Genomic DNA, 26,362 nt, shown 5'->3' with positions numbered 1-26,362 from the left:
TGATACGAATACGATAGAGTTCCTAGTCAAATTACTTTCAGTCCCAATCACTATATCTACATACAAGCATCTACATTTCACGTTTCGATGTCGGTTTCGATTGAGTTCGATTGCTTTTCGAGTTTTGATTCGGCCTTTGATTGATTCGCTTGAATACCACACCAAACATATAAATAACACGCACAAGTAACACGTAAGGCACACACACACGTATAATAACACCATAGTTCGCATAATTCGAGTCTCGAGTTTGATTGATGAATCGATTAGCTTGATTATTGATTGATTAACTTTATCGCATTGTTACTTCCTACTATTCACAGTCGTAAATCGGTCGCATTGATTAAACATTCGATTATTTCATTAGACAACACTTACTCCACATAATACAAAAAGTAAGGAGAAATATTAACAGTCAAGGAAGTCAAAGTTGACTTGGACTTTGAATTTGACTTTGACATTCGAAAACACGGGGTGTTACATGATGCATGTCCTAAACGTTTGTGCCAAACATCTAGAGTCACCATCATAGCTCTTCTTTCACTACCCACCATGTCCACCTCGTAAAGACCATTTTTGCACTCACCTGCTCCAATCAATCTCCTCGTGGTCAGGTCCTGCATGATACAAAAAGTAGGGAAGAAGGTTACTGAACATTGCAAATCTCTTGATAGGCGGCTAACAGAAAGAAGGTTGCATGTGAACTTGGGAACATGCAAAACATTCTTTATTTTTAAACCATTTGGTAAGATGCAAGTGCCCTTTCCTTCTACTGGGATTAAAGATCCATTTGGAATGGCTACTGGCATCTCATTCGATGCCTTTGCTTGGTTATCAAGCCATTCTTTTCTATGTGTTATGTGTTCCGAAGCACCAGAGTCGACGATCCACTTATCTTCGCGATTAACTTTTCATGCGAAGCTGTCCGTCAGCGGTGTTTGTGACAGTCCCTTGTCTCCGAACATACTCAGGAACTGCCGGTATTGTTCATTATTCAGCCTCGATATTAGGCTTTCTTCGACTATCTTCTCAATTTTACCTTTTCCGGGCCACCATTCCAGGTACCCGATGAGTTTGAAATACCCATCACGCTTATGGCCATCTTTTCCGCAAAAATCACAGTGATCAGCTTTGTCACTGGCCATGTGTATGGTGATCGGCTGTTTTGATTGAGCGTGTTAAAGACACCGCTCTGATACCATAAAAACTCTTGGTATATTATTTCTTGATTATGATAACAAGTAAAGACAATACATAAATAGGAAAATATGGGAACATAACAAAAGAAACAATATAATGGTGGCAGAAGACTAGGCATGATGATGGGCAAGAAATAAGGAACGGAAGACTTGGCAGAAGACTAGGCATGATGATGGGCAAGAAATAAGGAATAAAATATGGTAAATATTATCCCACAATGCAATCAATATTTGGGCTTCAAAAAAATGAAAATTATTTCAGTATTCAAACCTACAAACAAATCTTCAAAACATACGAGGCATGGTTAAGTAATAGGTGTTATTTGATAATCAAATGCTTCTTTAAAATGACAAAAGAAGTGAAATATAAAAAAAATAATTTTATGTTTTTACTTAGATTTTATATTGGCAGATTTGATTTAATGTATCGGCGGAATTATAATCTAAAAATTAAATTATCATTTTTTGCATTTTCAAGATTTTTATTTACCATACGCAAGATACGAGACTTTAAATGAGTAACTGTCTAGACACTCTATAACAACTATATAAAACTCGATTAGTAATATTTATCCTTAAAGACACTAAACTTTGAAAACCTAATACAGTTTTACAGACCCAGGACCCTGTCCGAGAAACGGTGGTTAAATACTAGTTCCATATATTTCGAATCTTTGGGCTTGTGAATGTTATCACCAACCCATTATTGATTAGTCCCAAACCTGTCAGTCCATTTTGGGTTTTCTTTTTCATAATTCATACCATACGGTTTTGACTCTTGAGATTTCGAGCGATTTATAGTTTTGTGATTCAACCAAAATAGAGTTAAAATGATTTAAAAAAAGAAAGAAAACAACTTCTAACAACTTTATAATAAAAAAATGGCTAGTTTAAGTCCAACACCAGTATTGAAAAAACTTAGTAACACTAAAAAATAGGATTTCAAGCTTTCAATATGTTTAGATAAAAGGTTTATTTATTTATTATTTTTTAATATAATGAAACGAACACGAACGAACGTACCGAACATATTATGAACGCAATCGAACGAACGGCACCTGTGTTCGTACGAACGTTACCGAACATATTATCGAACGCAATCGAACGAACGACACCTGTGTTCGTATTTGTTCGCTAAGCTAACCAAACAAATTTTTTTGTTCGTGTTTATCCATTAAGCTATTCAAACTTTCTGTCGCTGAATGTTCGGTTCATTTACGGTGATGCTCTATAGGTACTCGGATAGATCCATACCCGGTTTTTACACCTCTTAACAAAACCCACAGGCGATACACCTCGTAACTAAACCCACTCCCATTTCTCCGACGATCCGATCGGCGACCACCACTTAACGGCGGTCCTCCGATACGCCGACCGGAGACCACCACTACCTGGTTCATTTCATCAGTCATCACTTAAACTCTGTAACAGATTTTGATTTCTGATAACTGGTAATGAACTTACACACCCTAGCTTATTTAAAACCCTAAATCTGACTGAAATCATTGAATCATGTAGTTTTAACTGACAGTATGAGTTTCCGATACTCTATTTGTGATTTTTAATCGATGAGTGTGATTATTTTAGTCTTAATTTCATACATGATATTCCGCAATGCTATTTGAAAGTATGTTTTATAAGTTTGTGTTCTATATGAGATTATGATCATCTCAAAACATGAATTTATCTAGGTTATTTGATTTTATCATGATAATTTCTCGTGTTAGCTTAGCTAGTTAGGGTTTCGGTTTCGCATTCGGATGGAAATTTGTTAATTTTAGGGTTTATGATGACTGATGAGCCCTAATTGTATTAGAATTTAGTTTTATTATCCTTATAGTTATAGAGAAAGTGTAAAATACAATAGAGCTTATCGTGCGATGCGTACGCGAACAGGAGATTGTGCCGCGTCTCACTCTCATAACATGCGTGATTATGTATATAACGTGCGTAAATCCGAAACACTTGAATACTCCGGAACTTGAGTAAGTCGGAACTCAAGTAAATCGGAACTTATGTGAAATTATGCAATAACGTGCGTGATTATGTATTGTAACGTGCGTAATTATGCAAATAACGTGTGTGATTATGTATATAGCGTGCGGATTTCGGAATCGGAACTATATGGCGAAATCCAGAATACTTGAATATCCGGAACTTAGGTATTTCGGAACTCAAGTAGTTCGGAACTTATGTGAAATTATGCAATAACATGCGTGATTATGTATATAACGTGCGGAATTCGGAACTATATGGTGAAATCCGGAATACTTGAATACTCCGGGACTTTGGGTAATTCGGAACTCAAGTAATTCGGAACTTATGTGCGGCTGTGATAGTTGCGTACGCACCGCACGATAAGAAACATTGTACGTTAACCAGCCTCTATGTTTATATATCTATATGTGTGTGACTGTGTGTATTAATTGTGCTGAATGTGATACCAGTTCCTTGGAATGGAATTAGAGTAGCCAAAACACGAAGCAAGCGGTTAAGATTGTGGTTCTATTGTAGGTTCTAAGCTTCTAATGATGTTTTAATGAAAGAATGGAATTTGTATATCCATATATGATTCGCCGGATAACATCTTGTTTGAAACAGTTGATTTTATAGTTTATACAATCATTTCTAGTGTTAGGTTAACTAGTTAGGGTTTCGGTTTCGCGTTCGGATTTGAGTCGGAATCAATTTTGGAATTTGGTGTTTAAGATGATTGATGAGCATGTTTTTTCAGTGGAAGCCCTAGTTTTGTATTAGTTTATAGTTTTATAATCTTTATATATCTATATACTAGGTTAGTGTATTACACGAGTTAAATAAAAGAAATATTAAATAGTTAGTAATGAAGATTTAGGAATTATAAAACGAAATTTCGAGATAAGATATGATTAAATTACGTATAAGTGGTGAAATAAGATATGTTTTATTATTATTGCTTTTTTTTATTATCAACTTTTTTTTTTTAAATTAAGAAATAGAATACTGATGAGTGATATAAGCGAAGCTGGAAAAAGAATCGTGGGCTCATAGTTATGTTGTCAAAAGCGCGTGAGGCGTTCACCTAGGCGCTCAGGTGCTGTGAGGCGGGGCAATAGCGCTTGGTGGTTGCTCAGGCGAGATTTTGGGCTTTTTGTGTAAAAGCGCTGCTCAGGCGAGCGCCCAGAGCCAAGCGCAGGCGAGAAAAAGCGTGGCTCAGGCGCAATAAAAAAGATAAAAGAGAAGTGACAAACCTGTGAACTGCAACAATCACTACCGCCTTCGTTTTTTCTTCTCAAGTTTTTCTATTTTACAAGAGCGGCGCTTTTTCTTGCTGTTCCCCTTTTAGGGTTTTATTATTTAGGTTTCCTTTTTATATTTTTGGTATATTTGGTTTTCCTTTTACTTTGCTACTGACACATTATACCTACGATTCCTTGCTTAAAACTACTAATATCAATAACATATTGATTTGCTATAATTCATTATTATTTAACTTCAAAATTTTGACTTGTTTAGAATTTATTTTCTTATTTTTAACAACTGTTATTTTTCTTATATACATCTATGATATATTAGATTTTATTATATTTGTAAAACAGTATTAATGTAATAACTGTTGTTGCTTATCATTAAACTAGCCCTAAATAAGTCTAAAACATGTCTGAAACCCCTAAAAATGGTATTAATATACTATGCGCCTCACTTAAAAAAGCCCTCGCTTTTTAAGCGCCTTGCGCCTAGGCTCCGGGCGACCGCTATGCGCCTTGAGTGCGCCTTGCGCCTTTGACAACATAGGCTCATAGAATTGTGACACATTGTGCAGCCAGTTAATTACTAATTAGGTATAGATATGTCTGTGACTGTGTATACATGTTAATTGTTTTGAATGTGATGCTAGTACCATGGAATGGAATTAGAGTAGCCAAATACGAAGCAAGCGGTTAAGATTGAGGTTCTATTGCAGGTTCTAACGATGTTTTTAATGAAAAAAATGCTATTAGTATATCCTTGTTTGGTGCTATATTTTACTTTGCTGTTAGTTGTATTTTGATATTTATTGAGCTTTTGATAAGGTTATCAACATTATTATTGATTTTATCAGAAAACATCTTGTTTGAAATAGTTGAAAGCTTAAAAATGGCGGATTTATGTTGATCGTAAGTTTCTTACAGAGCACTTACCAAACAATACTGTTTCATTCAACATCAGCTCTAGACATATATCACAAAAATATGGTACAAGTAATGAAAGAATAGAATTGGTATATTCTTGTTTGGTGCTATTTTTTACTTTGTTATTAGTTATATTTCAGTTTTTTATCATACTTTCGATAAGGTTATCGACATTATTATTCGATTCTATCAGATAACATTTTGTTTGAAATAGTAAAGAGCTGAAAATGGTAGATTTATGTTGATTGTATAACACAAATATATGATATATATAACTCCAATGTTTGTGTACTTATGTTTTTTTCTTTTCCAAGAATCTGTATGTGATACAAATACACCATTACTTGACCGAAATTTACGAAATGTTTTTTGCAGGAATAAGCTTCAACATAGAGAAAAATGCCACATAAAACCCGTCCAATGGCAGCACTTTTGCTGTTTACTGGATTAAATGTTGTTTTAGTGTCGACGATTTCTCCCGTTTATGATTTTGTCTGCTTTCTCCCATATTGGGAAAGAAGGGTATAGTTTTTATCTGTCTGCTACATTTAGGGGTGCAAACGAGCCGAGCCATCCGAGCTCGAGCTCAGCTCGTTGGTAGTTTCTCAAGCTCGAGCTCGGCTTGTTTATTATCTGTTAACTAATATATTGAATAAAAATAATATAAATAATAGACTCATTTAGGCTCGCGAGCTTGATAAGTGAAGCTCAGGCTCGTTTAATAAACAAGCTTATTTTTAGGTTCGGGCTCGGCTCGTAAACAAGATTAAATAAGCTCGGTTCGGCTCGGCTCGGCTCATTTACTAGACAACTTTAAATAAGGGGTAAATGTTATTAAATATTAATAAAAACTAATATTACACTAAGGCACGATAAAGCTCGACGAGCTTGGCAGGCTACACATGCTAGGCTTGGCTCGATAAGGCTCGGCTTGTTTCGAGCTTTTTCTCGAGCAGCTCGGGAGCCGCTTGCCTCGTTTGCACCCCTGGCTACATCATTAAAAACTGGTGTCATATCACCATTGTATCCGCTATATAGAAGGCTACTTACACACAATAGTAAAAAAAATGTAAATTATGTTACATACAATGGGAATTTTTATTTTTTGCTTACAGTGGCAAAGGGTAAAAGTAAGCTGCCTCGTATTGTTATTAACCCGAAAAGTAGTTTACTTAGTATCTATAGATTGTTACCTTTGTTTGTATATATAAGAGTAAACTTCCGTTTTGCTCCCTGTGGTTTAGTCACTTTAACGGTTTTGCCCCAAACCTTTAAAAATAGCCATTTTACTCCCTGATCTATGAAGCCCTTCATGATTTTACTCCCCGCCCTAAACGTCATATATTTTAAATGTTAAAGCCTATCACGTGCTAAACACCTGATGGGCAATTATGTCTTTTCCCAACCCATATTAATGAATTACCTTTTAAAACCCAAACGTTTAAAATGGATGACGTTTAGGGGTGGGGAGTAAAATCATGAAGGACTTCATAGATCAGGGAGTAAAATGACTATTTTTAAAGGTTTGGGGCAAAACCGTTAAAGTGACCAAACCACAGAGAGCAAAATGGAAGTTTACTCTATATATAAATTCATTATCTGATACTAACGAGTAATGTTATATAATTTACAGAGAGAACGTAGGCGTCAAGAACGCGAAGCTGCTCTATCAAAGGGTTCAACATCAGGATGAAGATGAACTAATAAAGATTACAGAGGTCAGGCTTTATGGTTATCTTTTGTCTTGTGAAGTTAATAGTCAATCTATTAATTGCATTTGTATAACAAAGGTTAAAAGCAGCATAAGATCAGAGAATTTGAATCTTTAACCAACAAGGGAACCCAAACCCGTTTCACCAAAAAACGGGTTTGACTTTTTTTGACTCAACCTGGTCCGGAATCAACCTGAAACCATTTTTTGGGCCATAGACTCTATTTGTGCACCTCTATCTCTCCATTCTCCTTTGTATTAAACTATTAATCATCACAGCGAGGCCTTAAAACAGGCCCAAAAACCCACAAAGCAAGCTCACACGATTGCATCTCTTTCAGCCCCAATTCAACCTGAAATGAGGCCCAGTTTCCTTTGCATACAACTTTCTTAGACCCCTTAAGTTCGTGGTTTCTATCAACACTCTCCTGCTTACGACCCGACTAATTTATAAAATGAAAGTTACTAGTATTAATATTATACTAAGTGGTTGACTATAGGGGTGTTAGAAAACCATTGGCGTCGACGAAACCGCCCAGACCGAAGCAAGTTGTCCGGTTTGGCATACATACTACGGTTATGTTAACGGTTTGGCGGTTTTACAGTTTGGTTCGGTTTTAAACATGGAAGCGGCGCGGCGATGTAAACTGAACTGGACGTTTGATGTTTATTATATTTACTAGGTTATAACCCGTGGTACCCACGGGTCGCTCTATTTTTAAGGATATTAATATTTTATTAATTTTATTACAATGGTCCGTTTTATAAAATTTTTGGGGATATATATAATAGAGTTAAATGCCGTTTTAGTCCCTGTGGTTTGGGCCATTTTGCCAGTTTAGTCCAAAGGTTTCATTTTTAACCTGTGAGTCCAAAAAGGTTTCACAGTTGCCATTTTAGTCCACTTGGCTAACTTCATCCATTTTTTTGTTAACGAGAAGGCCAATTCGGTCATTTTGTATGTAATTCTGTTAACTAAAAGGGCAATTCAGCCATATAAAATGACCGAATTGGCCTTCTCGTTAACAGAAAAAATGGATGAATTTAACCCAGTTGACTAAAATGGCAACTGTGAAACTTTTTTGGACCAACAGGTTAAAAATGAAACCTTTGGACTAAACTGGCAAAATAACCCAAACCACAGGGACTAAAATGGCATTTAACTCTATATAATATGATTCAATGTTAATCGTATATAATAATATATGCAAACAATGTGATTTATCAATGGTAACAACTATCATATAATTTTCAACATATAACCAGATAATGTTCTACGTATGTAGAATGATTCAGACCAAGATGAAATGATTCAGACCAAGATGGAGTATGTAGTTATTTATATTTTATTTGTTACAATCATGAATCATCTTTATTGTTATAGAAAACTTTGATAGAAACTAATATTTTTTCCTAACAAGTGAATGCAGCTCACATGGGTTTTTTTTTCTACTTCATGTATGTATGTAGGATGCTCACTGGTTCATGAAAGAAGGTTACTTGATCTTTTGGTGGTTAGTGATGGTCCTCACTAAATTATGGATGCTTGCATTTGACCATTTTTGTTATTATTTTTATCTTTTTTCTAAAAGAAAGTCTGGTTACTGAAACACTCAATTTTTTGATTTGTTGGTTATACTGAACTACTAGTAAAAAACTTGGGAGTTGAAAACAGATGAATGTGACATGTTTTAGAATATGATAGTACAATTGTTTAGGGAAATAAGGATGTGTATGACCGACACGGTTTGTTACTGTATTAGCACTCGCTATATCAATTGAAGAGAAAACAAAAAAAATTGAGTCGCGATATGCCCAAAAATTTACCGACACGTGTTTTATATCGATCTAAAACCACAAAAACGAATATTGTCACCGATGTTCGGCTGGTATCGGTTTCGCTTGTTAGATTACCAGTACAATACCAACACTTGTATTGCCTACGATACTCTAAAAACAAAATTAATACCGGTGTTGAGAAAAAGAACTAAACGCAGATGCATACTCTATTTTTTTTAAGTTAAAAACGTAATTTATCTTATGGCTCTTAAATTAAAGAAAAATCAAACACATTAAAAATCCATATTAGTATAGCTGGTGTAATTCAAACTTAAGAAAAAAATCATCACCGTCGATCAAAACTCTTATACTCATCTCAAATTGAACCATAAAAATAAAAAATAATTAAATGGAGATGTGGATGCATTTGAAAAATAAAATGAAAACTTGGGTGCCCCTTGTAGGTAGTGCAATTATCAAGATACGGCGATGAGTGAAAAAAATATTTACCTACCAGATTCACTATTCATCAAAGTTCTCTATTAATAGTTTGATAAGTATAATGTGTCAAATGTTAAAAAAATATAACTTTATTGTTTAAAATGTCAAGTCATAAAGATTCCTGTAACTAAGAAATTACAGAATTATAAATATAATAATAATAATAATTTACAACATTTTTTTAAATTCAGGCTGTTGTTCATTAGGGACAGACGGAATTACTTCTCAATTAGATTGGCCATTAGATTGAGATTGTCCATTGGCAAACAAAGTGGACTCTCATTAGTCAAATTGCTAGTATAGATAATTATCAACTAATATGTCATTTTCCGGACCATTTAACCTAAATTATCTAAAAGTTGCAATCAATTTACATATTTGGTATTGCTTATTGAAATTGTTACATAAATTTGGGTGGCATTTGTAATACTTTCAGGTCACCTGCTTGATGAAAATTGAGTGGTTGGATTACATTCTAATACTTTAGCATAGCAATCGTACATATTGTGGTTTTGCTACAACTGCAACTGATATGAAAATCAACCACCTCTTGATTGTTGACCTATGTGCGAGAGAACAAATTTGTTCTAACAACCGGATCGGTCAGTTAAACCAGGAACCGTCTAAATAATTAGTCTGTTTGAGTACTCATTCATTTGGACAGGCCAGATAGGTGGTTGGATTAGATTTTTACATTTTTTTTTCAAAATCTTATTTACTACACTAGGTTTCACATATCCTATATATATTAATAATACAAACTTATTAATAGTGCCTTTTATATTAATATATATTACATATATATAGAGTTAGGATCCTGTAAAAAAGGCCCAAAGTGTGAGAAAGGTAAGAAAGAATCTCAGCCATTAGATATTTTGATCTAATGGTTGAGATCAATAGGGACCAAAATGTAAAATATTTTTATTAATTTAGATTGAATTGAAATATCTAGGGGCAATTGTGTCTTTTTATCTTCATTTTGTAAATCAAAATCCCTGCAATTTCGTTCTCTCTCTATCATACGTTCCTAATTTCTCTCTTTCTCTCTCTTTCTTCTTCAATATTCAGAACAGAATCCCTGCAAACAGAAAACGTAGATAGCATCAGACGGAAATAGTTGTGGCCCATTTCAACCGCTACAAGAAGGATCCGCAGGAGACATTCCAATCGGAAGATCCAACAGCACAACTCCAAGACCACCACGAATCCGAAGATCAAACATCAATCGGAAGCGGACCGGCAGTGGTGGTCGACGACGGCGGTGGCGGACCGGCAGTGGTTGGGTTTGACGACGGCGGGTGGTTGGGTTCGACGACGGCGGCTGTTGGGAACCATGAGATTTTACTGTCGGGTGGTTGTGTTCGACGACGGCGGTGGCGGACCGGCAGTGGTGGTGCCGGCGGCGAAGAAGAAGATGATACAGAGATGTAAGGATTATTGAATATTGTTATTTTTCTTTTCATTAATGGTGTTATTTTCTTTTTCTTAATGGCGTTTTTTTTTTCTTTTCTGAATGGTGTTATTTGCTTCTCTGAATGGTGTTATTTTTCTTTTCATTAATGATGTTATTTTCTTTTCTTAATGGTGTTTTTTTTTCTTTTCTAAATGGTGTTATTTTTCTTTTCTTAATGGTGTTTTTTTCTTTTTTGAATGGTTTTTTTTTTTCTTTTTCTGAATGGTGTTATTTTTCTTTTACTGAATGGTGTTATATTCTTGTACTGAATGGTGTTTATTTTATTTACTGCTGAATGGTGGTTTTTTTGTGCTGAATGGTGTTATTTTTGTGCTGAATGATGTTATTTTTTGTGTGAATGGTGTTTTTTTTTGTGCTGAATGATGTTATTTTTGTGTGAATGGTGTGTTTTTTTGTGCTGAATGGTGTTATGTTTGTGCTGAATGATGTTATTTTTGTGTGAATGGTGTTTTTGTGTGCTGAATAGTGTTATATTTGTGCTGAATGGTGTTATATTTAAAACACCATGTATGAACATGCTCTGAATGGTGTTATATTTATGGACGGTTATAAGTCCTTAAATCAAGGATTTTCTCTCTCCAAATCCTTAAATCAAGGATTATCATATTTGAATTTGTTAATGCATTTACAATTATACCCTTTTCAATTAATTTAGATCTAATGGTTGAGATTCTTTTTTACCTTTCTCACACTTTTGTTTTTTTTTTTACAATAACTTCACCCTATATATATATATATATATATATATATATATATATGGGTAGGGATCCTAAGAGAAGTCCACCCTATTTGAGAAACTTGAGAAGCATTCTGGACCACACATTTTTCTAAGCTTTTCGTAATATACACATATGTATAGTTTAAAATTGAGTATATACATATATGTATATTGAATTATACACATATGTATATAGTCAATTTTAAACTATACATATGTGTATATTACGAAAAGCTTAGAGAAAATGTGTGGTCCAGAATATTTCTCAAGTTTCTCAATTAGCCTACTACTTCTCACATGATCCTTATCCTATATATATATATATATATATATATATTGTTTTTAATACTTTTATTATTTTAATATTATAATACTAATTAATTTTCATACATTTTCAGGTTTTTCTTAACTTTAATAAATTTTTTTTTAGTATCACGGGTTGAGATAAGTTTGGTGTCAACCAGTACTGAACCAGTGCTAGTATCAAAAACACCGGTACGATTCTGTTCGATTTTGGTACATGAAGGTAAAAATCGGCACCAACCTAGTACAGAAAACGCAAAAGTCGGTATTGAACTAATAACTTGCGTTTTTTTATTTATGATATATTTTTTCTCCAATAACTCGCGTTTGTTAACTAAAAAAAAAATAAATTCGTAACTTTCCTTAATTATTTCAGGCGTTTCGTTGCAAATTTTGTTGAGAGCAGAGTTGCATTTAAAATAGAGTATACATTTTGTTTTTTTATATATATGCTATATGAGTGCATGCCAGTATCGTGGTGGTACCCTGACAAACCGAACTGATTCCTACCAAACAATTGTTTTCAATCGATAAAGGTCACATGTTGATATTCTTTTGGTCATATCACGATTTTATTTATATATATTTTCTCTTTTTTCAGTTGCTATAACGAACGCCGGTACTAATACTATAATATAACAAGATGAAACGATACTAATCAAATTCCTGTCAGCATCAACATGGGGAATCCACTAGTTTTGTTTATTTCAAACTCTTTATTTTGTATATATTTAAAATTTATACTAAAAAATGAATTGCTATCATGGTTTTTTTGGTTGTGTTTATATGATATTATTTGGTTTTTATAAAACCAGTTTGATCGGTACACTAGTAAGATATCAGTAGATTTCCAATTCGATTATTAAAACATTGTAACGGGTGACACGTCTTGTTCCAAACATAGTAGGTTTGTTACCATATAAAGAAACGGGAAACAAAAGTTGAGTTGGTGAAATTTTATCATCCGTTCATTGATGCATCACCAGTTATCAATTAGACAAAAAATTCGTTACAAAAAGTTGGTTGTTTTTTTGGATGCACTTGTAGTCATGTTTCCATCATGTGGGAAACACCGCCACCAACAATTGTTTACCGCGCGGGGACTTCATAGCTCGGTGTGTGCTCACCGATTGAGAGAGAGGAGGTGATTGGTTGTTAATGTGGGTCCACTCTTTTTCCACCAATCATATTTTTTTCTTCTTTTTTTATAAAAAAAATAATTGTGTGAGTGGAGTGATGCCAACATTTGAGTGCAAAATGAGGACTTAAGAGGGGAGTTGACGTGACGCGTGCTGATCGGGTGTGTCTAAGAGAGGTCACTCCCCCCTTAGAGGAGTGCCCCCCACACCCTTATTCTTTCTTTACTCGTGTTTAAGTCTTAACCCACTCTGATTTTAAACATTACGTGAAATTCAAATTAAAAACTACGCTAAATTACACTTTTCGTCCTTTATGTTTGTATCGTATTACAATGGATAAACTTTAATTGTAATAATTACAGTCACAATCCTTTATTTACAAAACCCATTGCACATTTCGTCCTTTTGCACTAACCAAGTTAAAAGTTTATGTTAAGTCAGATCATGTGCTTGCTATTTCGTCCTTTTGCACTAACCAAGTTAAAAGTTTATGTTAAGTCAGATCATGTTTTTCTTTGTTTTTGTTTGTTTTTTGTTCTCCCAGTTGCTTGCTGGCTCTTTATATATATATATAAAGTGATTGCTGTTCAAAAAAAAAAGTCAGATCATGTGCACATCATGTGAGAGCATTTATGTCATTTTACCCCTGTCTATCTATCTCAACTAGCGCACGCTCTCTCTCTCTCTCTCAGTCTCTCTCCCTCGTCTCCAACCAACCACCAAATCCAGCCACCAATCCCTGCCACTCCCCCACCGCCAACATTTCACTGCTTCAAAATTTAGCAGCAGTCCACTCAAAAGGTGTAATTTACCAAAATAAATATCTGCAACAATAATTCTACCTAACACACATTGTTCTTAAATTCTCAGAAAAAAAATCCATTTCATTTTACAATCATTCGGTGAATACCACCGGCCTTACGGCCATAAACCCATGTCTCTATCCATCCGTTAATATCCACCGGCCTTCCGACCATTTTCTCCGCTTTTTCCACCTGGCTGAAACCTCTGTATCTCTACGTCATCATTAACGGAATCATTATCACCATTGCCGCCACTACACGCTTCCAACACAACGACAATCCCAGATCTGTAACATCGGGTTAGAGCCGTGAGGGAGAGAGAGCATGAGAGAGATACAAAGAAGCATCTTTTTCAGATCTGAACCAACAACTTCAGATCTAGCCGCCGACGAAAGGATTCAGGTAATGCTCGTTGCGAGGAAAAAAAAAGTGAAGGAAGGTTGGGAGAGAAAGGGGTGGCGGTGGTCGGTTGGTTCAACTTCATTCCACCCTTCAATACCAGCATCTTCTAAACCCACAGAAACAAAACATGTAACACCTTGCGAGCATGAAACAAAAACCCAATTCTAACCCTAAAGTTTATACTTTCTTTGTTAAAAAAAAAAACCAAAACCCTACACGTGTTAATAAAAAGGGTACCGTTAAAAGGGGCGGTGAGTGCGTCGTCAGTTAACGCCGGAAGACCGGTGGCATTGAGATTGAAACCGGATGCGAGGAAGATTGAGTGAATGACAAATTTTGTCAGTTGAGTTGTTGAAATTGGGTCTTGAAGCTCTTATTATTGCTAATACAGATTGCTCAGTGGCCATTGTTTGATTAGCAGAACAGAAACTCGCCAGAGAAATGAATTTCTTCTTAGAAAAGTTAACGTTTCAGTGTTTATTGAGGCGATTACCGGTGAGTTGGTTTACAGTTATGGTGGCAGTGGTCGGTTGGTAGTAGTGGGAGTGGAGGTGGTTTTGGATGGATAGAGACATGGGTTTAAGTTTTATTGTATTTTTTTAAGGGGGCTACTAAACGTACCCCCTCTTGTTACTTTTTATACCCCCTTCCTATAAAATCACATTTAAACTTATCATATTTACCCCCTATACATGTCATCATTTTTTAAAAGTATTATTTTTGTTACAAAACAAATTCAAAAGTGTAAAAAATTATTGCAGACGTTTTTTTTTCTTCAAAATTTTTGTTTTTTTTATATATTATTTTAAAAAAACATATTTTTTAATGTGTTCACTTCGATCGAAAGTCTTAAACTGGTTTTAACTTGCTTATAACATACTCCTTACACTAATTAAATTTGAACTTATATAGATTGTTAATTTATAGTTTGATAAAATTATTTTAGTACCTATTGTTTATTTGTTCACTTACATAGATGGTTTGAATGATTAATATGTGCTAGGGCTATAAACATTATTTAAAAAAAAACTTTATTACTCTTTAATAAATAAAAATTGTTAATTATTTTATAAACACATTTAAAGTATTAAAAATTATAAAAGTAAGACCTTTAGACGCGGGAAAACATAATATAGACCTTTTTCTAAAACGAGAGTTCAAAACTTTTTTTTTATAAAAAAATGTTATTATTTAATTGTAAAGATGTTCAATAAAAAAGCATAATAAAAATACTATTTGAGAAAGTGTCTTTAAAAACAATATCCAAGAACTTAAAAAAAACGTTTTTTAAATAAAAATTAAAAAACAATATTGTTTTTTGAAAAAAAAAAGTCTGTAATCTTTTTTTAAACTTTTGAATTTGTTTTGTAACAAAAGGAATATTTTTTAGAATGATAATTTGTATAAGGGGTAAATATTACAAGTTTTAATGTGATTTTATTGAAGGGGGGTATAAAAAGTAACAACAGGGGGTACGTTTAGCCTACCCCTTTTTTAATCTGATTTGTTATTGTTTGAATTTATTTTAGATAAATAAGTGAGTAAAATAACCAATCTACCCTCACGTGCATGGCACATGCCATAGTTAACTGAAAATTTTAACCAGGTTAGGGTCAGAGGACGTAGAGTGTAATAGGTTTTACAAATAAAGGACTGTGACTGTAATTATTGAAGTTAAAGGTCATCCATTGCAATTGCAATCTGATACAAACATAAAGGATGAAAAGTGTAATTTACCCTAAGAACTAATTACTTAAGTGTTTGAACATTAAAATACGGCAACTAAATAGAAAGGAAAGATTATGTATGTAGAAGTTGAAAGTATTCACGATATGTTAATTATTATGTTGTGTATAATATAGGATTAAGATCAAATACAAAGGACAACATAAGTAAGAAGGGTAACAAGGATTCTAGTCCATTGATCTTAGATTTGAATGGTTGAGATTAGTTTCAGGGAAAACAAAATAATAAAAGGGCATAAAAGGAATTCTACATATATTGACTTTCTTTCTCCACATGCAAGGCACATGCCAATTCCCCCATCAAATTTCAAAGGTCCATAACTTTTTCATACGACACTTGTTTAAAAAAATCACCATAATAACAAGCGTTTTTTTATCTTTAATATGAGTATGATATTAATATATAAAAATAAAATAAAAAATTTCATTTTTATTGGGGCTTCTTTATATTGTGTTAAAGGTTTTGACCATTGTGTCTTTCAACTGGGTTTTCGTCCTTACATTTTTTTACTAAGGTTTCTATACATTGTGTTATTATCAAAACTTATAACACCATGTTAATTTGGGTTCTATTCATTGCATTTTATCAGAACCTATAACACAATATATGACACAATGAAAATGATGTTATATTTGGGTACTCTATACATTATGTTATAGGTTCTGGTCATTGTTTATTCTGTTATCCATTGTGTTTTAATCTATTGTTCATTGTGTATTAGTCTGTTGTCCATTGTGTTTTAGTCTGTTATCCATTGTTTCTTTTATTTGCTCTCACTAATTGTGTCTTTATCTGCCGTCATCAAATGTGTTTTTAGTCTACTTTCCATTATGTTTTTAGTTTGATACTCATTGTGTTTTACGTTATGTCCATTGTGTCTTTTATCTGTTGTCATCAATTGTGTTTTTAGTCTACTTTCCATTGTGTTTTTATTTTGATACTTATTGTGTTTTACGTTATGTCCATTGTGTCTTTTATTTGTTGTAATCGATTGTGTTTTTAGTCTACTTTCCATTGTGTTTTTAGTTTGATACTCATTATGTTTTACGTTATGTCCATTGTGTATTTTATCTGTTGTAATCGATTGTGTTTTTAGTCTACTTTCCATTGTGTTTTTAGTTTGATACTCATTGTGTTTTACGTTATGTTCATGTGTCTTTTATATGTTGTCATCGATTGTGTTTTTGGTCTACTTTCCATTGTGTTTTTAGTTTGATACTCATTGTGTTTTACGTTATGTCCATTGTGTCTTTTATCTGTTATTATCGATTGTATTTTTGGTCTACTTTATATTGTGTTTTTAGTTTGAGACTCATTGTGTTTTATGTTATGTCTATCGTGTAATACGCAACTGGGTTTACGATTTTTTTTTCTAAATATAACAATATGATACTCATATTAAAGATAAAAAGACGCTCGATTTTATGATATAATTTTTTTAAAACAAATGACGTATAAAAAAGTTATGGACGTTTAAAAAGTAGGGTGGAAATAGCATGTGACTTGCATGTGCATAATCTTTTTATTCTCTTTAATTAAATTACCCTTCTCACTTGATTTCTTTTGGGAAACTTGTCACCCTATAGTGGCCTCTTACACTTCTTATTTTTATACCCTTTTGTAGAATAACTCAACCAGTATAATACAATTGATCACATACATTTGTTATTATGTTGTGTATAATACAATTGATCACATACATATATATAAGATGATTCTCCCTAACTAACCTCCTATCAATATGGAAAGGATAATCACATATGATCGGTTCGCTAATACTCCTCTGTTTGAGGGGGAGTCTAAACAAACGGTCAAACTAGAACGAAAATTCTCGAACAATTGTGTTGAAAGGCCTTTAGTAAAAAATATCCGCATACTGATAGGAGGAAGACACATGTAGAAGTCGAACTTGGCCAAGGCAAACTCGTTCTCGAACAAAGTGGATATCAAATTCCACATGTTTTGTACGTTGATGCTAAACCGGATTTTCTGACAGGTATATGGCGGAGTCTTTTTTCACAATAGACAATAGTGGCCTGGCAAACTGGTACATGCAACTCAAGTAGCAGGCTACGCAACCAGGCTGTTTTAGCCACTGCATTAGCCACCCACAGTACTCGGCCTCTGCGGTAGAATGTGAGACCGTGGGCTGCCATTTAGAGGACCAAGAGATGAGGTTATTTGTGACAACCCGCAACTTCAGGTTACTACTTTAACCTAACCACAGTTAATTTAGACATACACTCATGGCACTGCATTTAACTAGGGTTAGTTAAATGAGTCTACGTTGGTAATTCGAGGAATTACCGGAACACACACATGATAACTCTCGAGCGTTGGTGACTAACGCGAATAATAATTATAAACAGATGGTTTATACAAAACTTATGTGTTGCATGACAAATACATGAATTATGTGCTTTACTGTAAATTGTATGATATTATGTGTTTCTTGTATGAAAGTTATATAGTTAGGGGGTGTTTAGAGTTATTTGTGAAACTCTAATAAACCACTTCAAACCCTAAACCTTCCCATAATCACTGTACGGTAGTTCATTTTCCTCTAATCATTTTGGCTTTGTAACACAACTCTCAAATCATCAATATTTCATTCTCCAAGATCAAACCCTAAATCCATCTAAGGTAAGTGCTTTGTGTTATACTTTGTTGTTCTTGTTATTTTGATTTCATGCAAACCCTAGACATCCAAAAAATCTGTGATTAGTTTTCATGCAAACCCTAGACATATTTCCATGAACGTAAGCACGTGGGGATGGCACTCGATAGTATTACATGCCATTAAGAGAGTAGAAAGAGCAGAACAAGGTAGAGAGAATACAAAGAGTACTACATAAAAAACAAAAAAAAAAAATTACACAAATATTCAAGTAGCACATATTTAGCAGATTAAGTGTAATCAAAGCTAGTAACGCAGTCGCCAAGAGTCCCCAGCAATGACGCCAAAAACTTGATGTGCTAAAAGTGGTCTAATTAAATTAAATAAAATCAAATCCTAAACTAGACTCTCTAAGTTTTAAATTTATAACTAAGATTCTCTAAACCTAGACCACACAACCGGCAAGTGTGCCGGTCAATGTAGTATAGCCTAAGTAAGTCCGAGTGTCGAACCCACGAGACTCTACTAACTATGTTAACTAGACTCAACAAACTTATCTAACCTAACTGATTTACTTGTTTTTCTTTATCTTGGGGGGGGGGGGTTTCTATCGATCTACTAAATTACCTAAATTAACTAACTATGAACCAAACATGAACTAAGAGCTAAAGATACGATCAGAGGAAAGAGGTATACTACCTAGGTCAGAATCCTACACATGTATGACAACTTCTATCGGCTTTGGAACTATCATGGAAACCAGGATCTTAAAATACTAACTTACTAGGAATACCGAACAAGATCCTAGACCCTTCTCCAGGAGACACTTAAGGCAACCTAATAAGCCGCTAAACGACCGATTTAAATGGACTCCCTTACCCTTACGGTATCTCCAAATGTAATAATAAAGTACCTTTATTCAACAATCTACCTCACAGCACAAAAGTCAAGGGTAACTATGGATTCCTGATCAAACTTGATAGGCAAACAGTGAAAGGGAAACTAGGGGGATCTTTTCACAGAGTATCTAACCCTAGCAATCTAACACTAAAGACAAATCGACAATCTCTCACCTCACAGCTATCAAGATTGGTAGAACACTTAACCCTATTCAAATTATGAAAATCACCCCTATGGTATCTTGGCCAATCAACCATAAACTAATAAAAAACACACAGTAGTTGATCTAACATGAACCTATAACTAAAGACATTTAACAAGGAACATGTGGAGTAAATAACATTCAATGAACTAGATTAAATATGCATACACATCAAACCATAAAAACCAAGTCTTTACTTTAATTATTAAATCCACAAATAATATCCAAAACCGAATAAAAAAATAATTAGTCAAACATTGTGTTCATAATAACCTAGGCAGCATAAAAAAACTAGCCAAGAAACATAACCACTAAAAAGAAACAAGTCTCATACGGTAAGCAAATCATGTTTAATAGTTTATAAAACACAAAGCCTAACAAAACAAAAAAAAAATAATAAATTACAAACCAAACTCGAATCTTGAATCGTGTCTTTGAAGCTCGAACCGTATAACCTGTTGCCTAGATCGTCCCTTCCGATCTTCTTTATGCGTCTGATATGTTCCTCCCCTCCTTCGTGAATTGTAAGGCAACCTCAACAATAATAATATATCTTTCTTTTTTCTTTAGTTGCAGCCTCTACAATAATAATATATGGCCACCTCTTTTTTTTTTCGAATGTCTCCACCTCCAAGTAATATTATATCCTTTTGTGAATTAATTTTCCTCTGATCCTCCTAGCTGCCTCCACCCAAATTATGATATACACTAACATATCATGATCCAATTAACGAGCTAAAAAATAACATATGATTCCTTCTTTCTCTCTCTAAAACTGAACAGGTTGGCTCGACGATGAAGATTGAAGTAGATTAGACTGCAAGTTTTAATCGATTTACTTTCCGTGAATCTTGATCTAACCTTTCCTTCTAATAGATTTCTCTATTTCATCCATTCGCGGCCTTTTTCGGTGTTGGTTTTATTGTTGGTATAGGCGTTGAATCCGGATTTTGATTGCTTAGTAGGTTGGTTATTGGTCGCGACTATTGTGATAGTTCAGCTAGATCGATACGAATCCTATTAACCTTTTAAAAATCTTGGTATTCACTTGGGGTTGGGGGAGTATGGCGAGGAATGATAGGGACGAAGGAGAGATACCTTGGTCCGAGGTACAATATCGGAAAAACAAGAGAACACGACCATATGGTATAGAGATGACTTTTCTCATACAAAACCTACCGAATCGGGTCTCCAAAACCCTCATGTGGAGAGCTTTTCAACCTCACGGATTTATTACAGATGCTGATGTTGCTCGGAAGAGCGATTCAAGTGGCAGTCACTTTGGTTTTGTTCGATACGTGGTTGCGAAAAAGGTAGACACTGTCTTATAGGAAATGAATACAGTAAGGATTTTTGAATCAAAGTTAAAAGTCTCGCTGGCTAAATACGATAAGAACCAAGTTTGTTTATACTTCGGATATGATGGGAGGAAGGAAACAATGGAGGGAAAAAGAACCGGCTCCAATTAACATCGATACAGCTCGCAATAGTAATCAGAATAATAATGCCGGGCCTTCAAATCCAGCGTTTGTTTGGGAAGGACAATCCTTCTGGGATCTATTCCGTGATAAAATGACAAACAATGACCAAGGTACTAAATCAGTCATGGTGGAGGGTAATGGTTCGGTATATGCTTTGCATTGTATTGGTAGATCCATTTTAGGAACGGCTAAGGACATTAATTCTCTTAACAGTGTTAATCTGACACTAGAGGAAGGTGGACTAAACGAATTTGGTTTATCCTATATTGGGGGTTTGAGTGTCTTGATCACGTTGCACAATAGGCAAGTTGCTAATGATATTATGGTTGCTTATGAAAGTGTACTAGCCAGAGCTTTTTTCAAAATTTTATGTCTGGAACGGAGAGGATCTTCCGTTGGAGCGTATCATGTCCATACGTATTTCTGGTGTCCCTTTCATCTTAAGGGATAATACATTGTTTGAAAGAATTGGGTCGTTATTTGGCAAAATAGTTAAGTCATCAGAATTCTCATGGCAATTGTATGATAATTCGGATGGCACGGTCATGATTGTCACAGCTCAAGGGTCATGTATTGAGGAGTCAATAATTTTGAATTGGAAAAATCGCAAGATTGTAGTATGGGTTTCGGAACTTCCTGGCTGCTGGTCGCCGGAGTTTAACGTAGAAGAATCAGGTGAAGAGTCCGGCCGGGGTTCAGATGACGATGAGAGCATAGAAGACGATGAACCAATGGAGGAAGGAGAATATGTTCCGGCACCGAAGGACGTAGCACAATCGAAGCCGGGAATTGGAGAGTCGCTGGAAGCCGTCAACACTACACCTAAAGTTGAAAAGTCTAAGGAACATGTATCGATTCCGGATAATAATTATCATTCTAGTCTGCATGGGTTGCATGGGAATACCGATACGGCTGATCATATTCCAAGAAAGAGTATTGATAAGGAGGGTCCCAATGTATTTAATGATACGCCTAATCCAATTCATTCGTTGGCTAGTCAAAAGCAACCCAGCACCCCCGGTTGCAATTTGGATCCAATTAATACATTAGGTAAACGACCCAGGGCAGTTAGGAGCCCACCCTCTACTGGATCAATGCAAGGCCCACCAAATTGGTCATTTAGTCAAAATAATGAGCTTGGAGATGTGCATATTGATCTGAGTGCCCCTATGTACGATAGCAATACTGGTAGAGGCACTAGAGGATCTGAAGGAGACGAGCTTGTTGACAGACAGAACCCTCGGTTTTCACCCGTGCAGCATTCGGAGTCGAATCCTGATTCGGACCCAGGTATACATGATACTGTTTCTCCTAATTACACAGCGAATATTAAATCTCGGATATCGGTTGAAGTGGAAACAAAATTAACTAAGACAATTGGGGCTAAGGTGGGTATAAATTTAGAGGGTTTTGATTTGGAAACCCGGAAATTGATTGAAGATGAAGGCGTTAACAGTTGTTTACAATGAATTGTTTATCAATTAATTTAAGGGGGGTGAGGAATCCTCGCAAAGTCGAATAGATCAGAGGTTTGAAGACAAATTACGGTATTCATTTTCTTTCTATCCACGAAACCAAGTTCGGTAATTCTTCTAATTTTATGTTCAATAGTTTTTGGGGTCGCTCTATGTTTCGTTACGTAGTGGTTGAGTCTCATGGCAGATCTGGGGGGCTTGCTTGTCTTTGGTGTCCGTCAATTTTCTCGTGTGATAATGTTATTAAAAACCAACATTTTATGGTAGTCTCGGGGGTGTTAGTGCAGTCGGGTTGTCGCATGAATTTTGTAAATGTTTATGCACCTAATGACGCTGTGGCCAGGAGGACGTTATGGAGTGACATTATAGCAGTTAGGAAATCAATTCAAGGACTTTGGGTATTGATGGGAGATTTCAATGAGGTTCGAGATGCTTCGGAAAGAAAAAATTCGGAGTTTAACGCTCCTAATGCTAAAGTATTTAATCATTTTATAATGGCAGCGGGGTTACAGGAATATAATATGGGTGGCGGTAAATATACTTACATCTCGGATAAAGGAGATAAATTGAGCAAACTAGATCGTTTTTTAGTTTATCTCGGGTTCGTGGAGATGTGGCCGATCGCATCTGTACTAGCTTTAGACAGAGTAGCTTCGGACCACAGACCTATTATTTTGTCCACGGTTCAAACGGATTTTGGCCCAACTCCCTTTAGGTTTTTTAACTCATGGCTTGATATACCTGGATTCATGGATTTGTGCTTCAAGGTTGCAGCACATTTTCTTTTGCAGGCCCAGAAGATTTGGCGATTGCAATAAAGTTAAGGTGGATAAAAAATAAAATTAAGGTGTAGATAAAAGAGGAAAGGATTCGAATAGAAGGGGAATATGGTGAAAAAAAGAACCGTGTGTTGTTTTGAGACAATCTGGCTGAAGAAAGGTTACTGGGGGAGGACGAAATTCGAGAAAGGGCCGAGTGTAAATGCTTTGCGGCAGAAGTAGATAGATTAAAATATTTGGATACCCGCTAAAAATCAAGAGCGAGATGGGCGTTCGAGGGTGACGAGAATACGACTTTCTTTCATCACATTATCAACTCGAATATTAGTATTAATCGAGTAAATGGCCTCAAGATAGATGGGGTGTGGGAGTCAAATCCGGTGGTTATTAAAGAAGCCTTTTATGAATTTTTTTGTAAACAGTTTACTGAACCAATTGTTTCCAGGCCAGGCCAGGTATTATTTGTCCGAACTTATCAGCTATTTCCGACTCAGAAGCGGCTATGCTAGAAGCACCGTTTTCCATTGTTGAAATTAAAAATACTATTTAGGATTGTGAGGGGGACTGGGCCCATTTCAAGTTTATTAAAAGGTGTTGGGAGGGTTTACAAAATGACTTTGTTAGCCTATTTAACAGGTTTTACAGAGAGGGGTCCCTTAATACCTGTTGCACATCTTCTTTCATTGCGTCAATTACAAAAGTTAAGGACCCTACTATTCCTTCAGACTTTCGCCCCATCAGTTTGATTGGTGTGATAAATAAGGTAATTTCAAAGGTACTGGTCAATTGATTAAAAGGAGTGATTGGGAAATTCATCTCGGATGAGCAGTCGGCATTCCTGGCGGGTAGAAGTATCATCGACAATCCATTAATGTTAAATGAAATCATTGGGTGGTTAAAAAAGTCAAAAAATAATGCCATGTTTTTCAAAGTTGATTTCCATAAAGCATATGATTCGGGGTTAACTGGAACTTCCTCGACTCCATTATGGCACAAATGAACTTCCCAGATAGATGGCGTAAATGGGTTATGGCAACACTGTGTTCAGCGAAGGCTTCGGTCTTGGTTAATGGATCCCCAACTCGGGAGTTTGTGTGCACGCGTGGTCTTAGACAAGGAGATCCCCTTTCTCCTTTTCTTTTTGTTATCGTAATGGAAGCTTTAACGGGGATCATGAAGAAGGCGGTTTCCAATGGACTATTTAGAGGTACTAGATGCACTTTTAACGGTCCGAATATATCTCACCTCATTTATGCCGATGACACTATGTTCCTCGTGGTCTTACATTAACATCACAAACCTTCGAAGGATTCTTAGATGTTTTTATTTAACTTCTGGGCTCAAGGTGAATCTTTTGAAATGTAATGTCTATGGCATCGGGGTAAGTGAATTTGAAGTTCAAGAAATGGCGAATACTCTAAATTGTAAGAAAGGATCCTTTCCTTTTAAACATCTTGTGCTCCTTGTCGGTGCAAACATGAATCTTACTCGCAACTGGGAACCAGTGGTGGACATGTTTAGAAATCGGCTCTCGATTTGGAAAGCAAAACATCTATCATACGGTGGTAGAATTACCCTACTAAAATCAGTACTGAACTCACTTCCTACTTTTTATTTTTCCATTTTAAGGCTCCGGCTAAAGTTTTAGAAATTCTTGAGAGAATTAGACGGGTTTTCTTTTGGGGTGGAAGTGAAGAACATACGAAGATGAATTGGGTTGCATGGGAAAAGACAATAGCTCCTGTTGAATATGGCGGCCTCGGTTTCGGTTCAATAAAAGATGCTAACCTCGCTATGTTAGCCAAATGGTGGTGGCGATTTAAAGTTCAGAAAGAAGGTTTATGGTGATCGGTCATCTGGGCAATTCACCATAATAATAGATCATAGACGACAATCCCGCCTAAGGTCTCTATAACCGGACCGTGGAAGCAAATAGTCAGTATCCATGAAGCACTAGCTAGTCGTGGGATCGATCTTAAGAAGGCTATTAGGTCCGTAATAGCGAATGGTTCTGACACTTCATTTTGGTTGGATAATTGGCTGTGCGAAACTCCCTTACATCTAAGGTTCCCTCGTCTATTCAACATCGAGAAGTATAAGTTGGGATTGAGAGTGTCGAATTACAGGATCTATCAACTCTGGTAGAATTAATCTTAGTCTCATCAGGAATCGATAAACATGTATGGGAACTGGATTCATCTGGCTGGTTTTCTGTCTTGAGTATCAAAAATTCCTAAGTTTGGTAAATAGACCGACGTCGAGCTAGGTATTTATGTGGAACAATTGGATCCCGAAAAAGGTTGGAATGGTGGCGTGGAGAGCAGAGAAGGATAGGCTTCCAACTAGAGAGGCGTTAGCCAGAAGGGGTATTGATATTACGGATGCTTCGTGTGTATTATGTGGAGAGTATGTGGAGTCAAGTGAACACCTGTTTGTCGCATGCCACTTCATACAAACTGTTTGGCAGAATATTACTTCTTGGTGTAAAACCCTTCCCATTATAGCTTTCGTTATCAGAGATATTTTCGGTCTTCACAATTTCAGTCCGGGTTCGAGGAAAAGAAAGAAGACGTTGCAAGCCATTTCCCACATTGCTATTTGGAGCATCCGGAAGACACGTAATGAGGTAATGTTCAATAACGCTCAACCAAATGTGATTAAAGTATTGGAGGAAGTTAAGTCGTTAGGTTTCCTATGGGTTAAAAATAGGTCCAGGGAGTTAGATCTCTCATGGGAGGATTGGTGTAGATTTTCGGTGTTTGAATAAGTGTGATTTGGCTTCGGCCTAACTGGTGTAATCATGTACTTTGTATATTTGGTGTCTAGCATCTTGCTAGCTTGAATTAATAAAATTTTTCTGTCGGCCGTTCAAAAAAAAAAATCATGATCCAATTAATATGGACTTCACTTTTATTCATCCCAATAAAATAACTATTAGCTTCAGCCCAATTAAATAACCCACTTGAATAATGTATTTCAACT

The 26,362-nt window shown here is 35.4% G+C and overlaps 2 protein-coding genes across 2 annotated transcripts; both read left to right on the top strand.

Annotated features, from left to right (window-relative positions):
• Nucleotides 1–2,461: 2,461 nt before the first annotated feature.
• Nucleotides 2,462–8,784, top strand: LOC110897410. The gene is made up of 4 exons (XM_022144164.2): nucleotides 2,462–2,650; nucleotides 5,726–5,872; nucleotides 6,984–7,068; nucleotides 8,532–8,784. The coding sequence occupies exons 2-3, from the start codon at nucleotides 5,750–5,752 to the stop codon at nucleotides 7,041–7,043; spliced, it is 183 nt and encodes a 60-aa protein (XP_021999856.1). The 5' UTR covers nucleotides 2,462–2,650; nucleotides 5,726–5,749; the 3' UTR covers nucleotides 7,044–7,068; nucleotides 8,532–8,784.
• A 16,868-nt stretch (nucleotides 8,785–25,652) lies between these two features.
• On the top strand, nucleotides 25,653–26,147 carry LOC110900427. The gene has a single exon (XM_022147318.1). The coding sequence runs from the start codon at nucleotides 25,653–25,655 to the stop codon at nucleotides 26,145–26,147; it is 495 nt and encodes a 164-aa protein (XP_022003010.1).
• The last annotated feature ends 215 nt before the right edge of the window (nucleotides 26,148–26,362 follow it).

Source organism: Helianthus annuus, chromosome 13 (genome assembly GCF_002127325.2).
Source record: "Helianthus annuus cultivar XRQ/B chromosome 13, HanXRQr2.0-SUNRISE, whole genome shotgun sequence".
Taxonomy (NCBI): domain Eukaryota; kingdom Viridiplantae; phylum Streptophyta; class Magnoliopsida; order Asterales; family Asteraceae; genus Helianthus; species Helianthus annuus.
The sequence above is the reverse complement of the archived record's forward strand: the minus strand, read 5'-3'. Positions and strand labels throughout refer to the sequence as shown.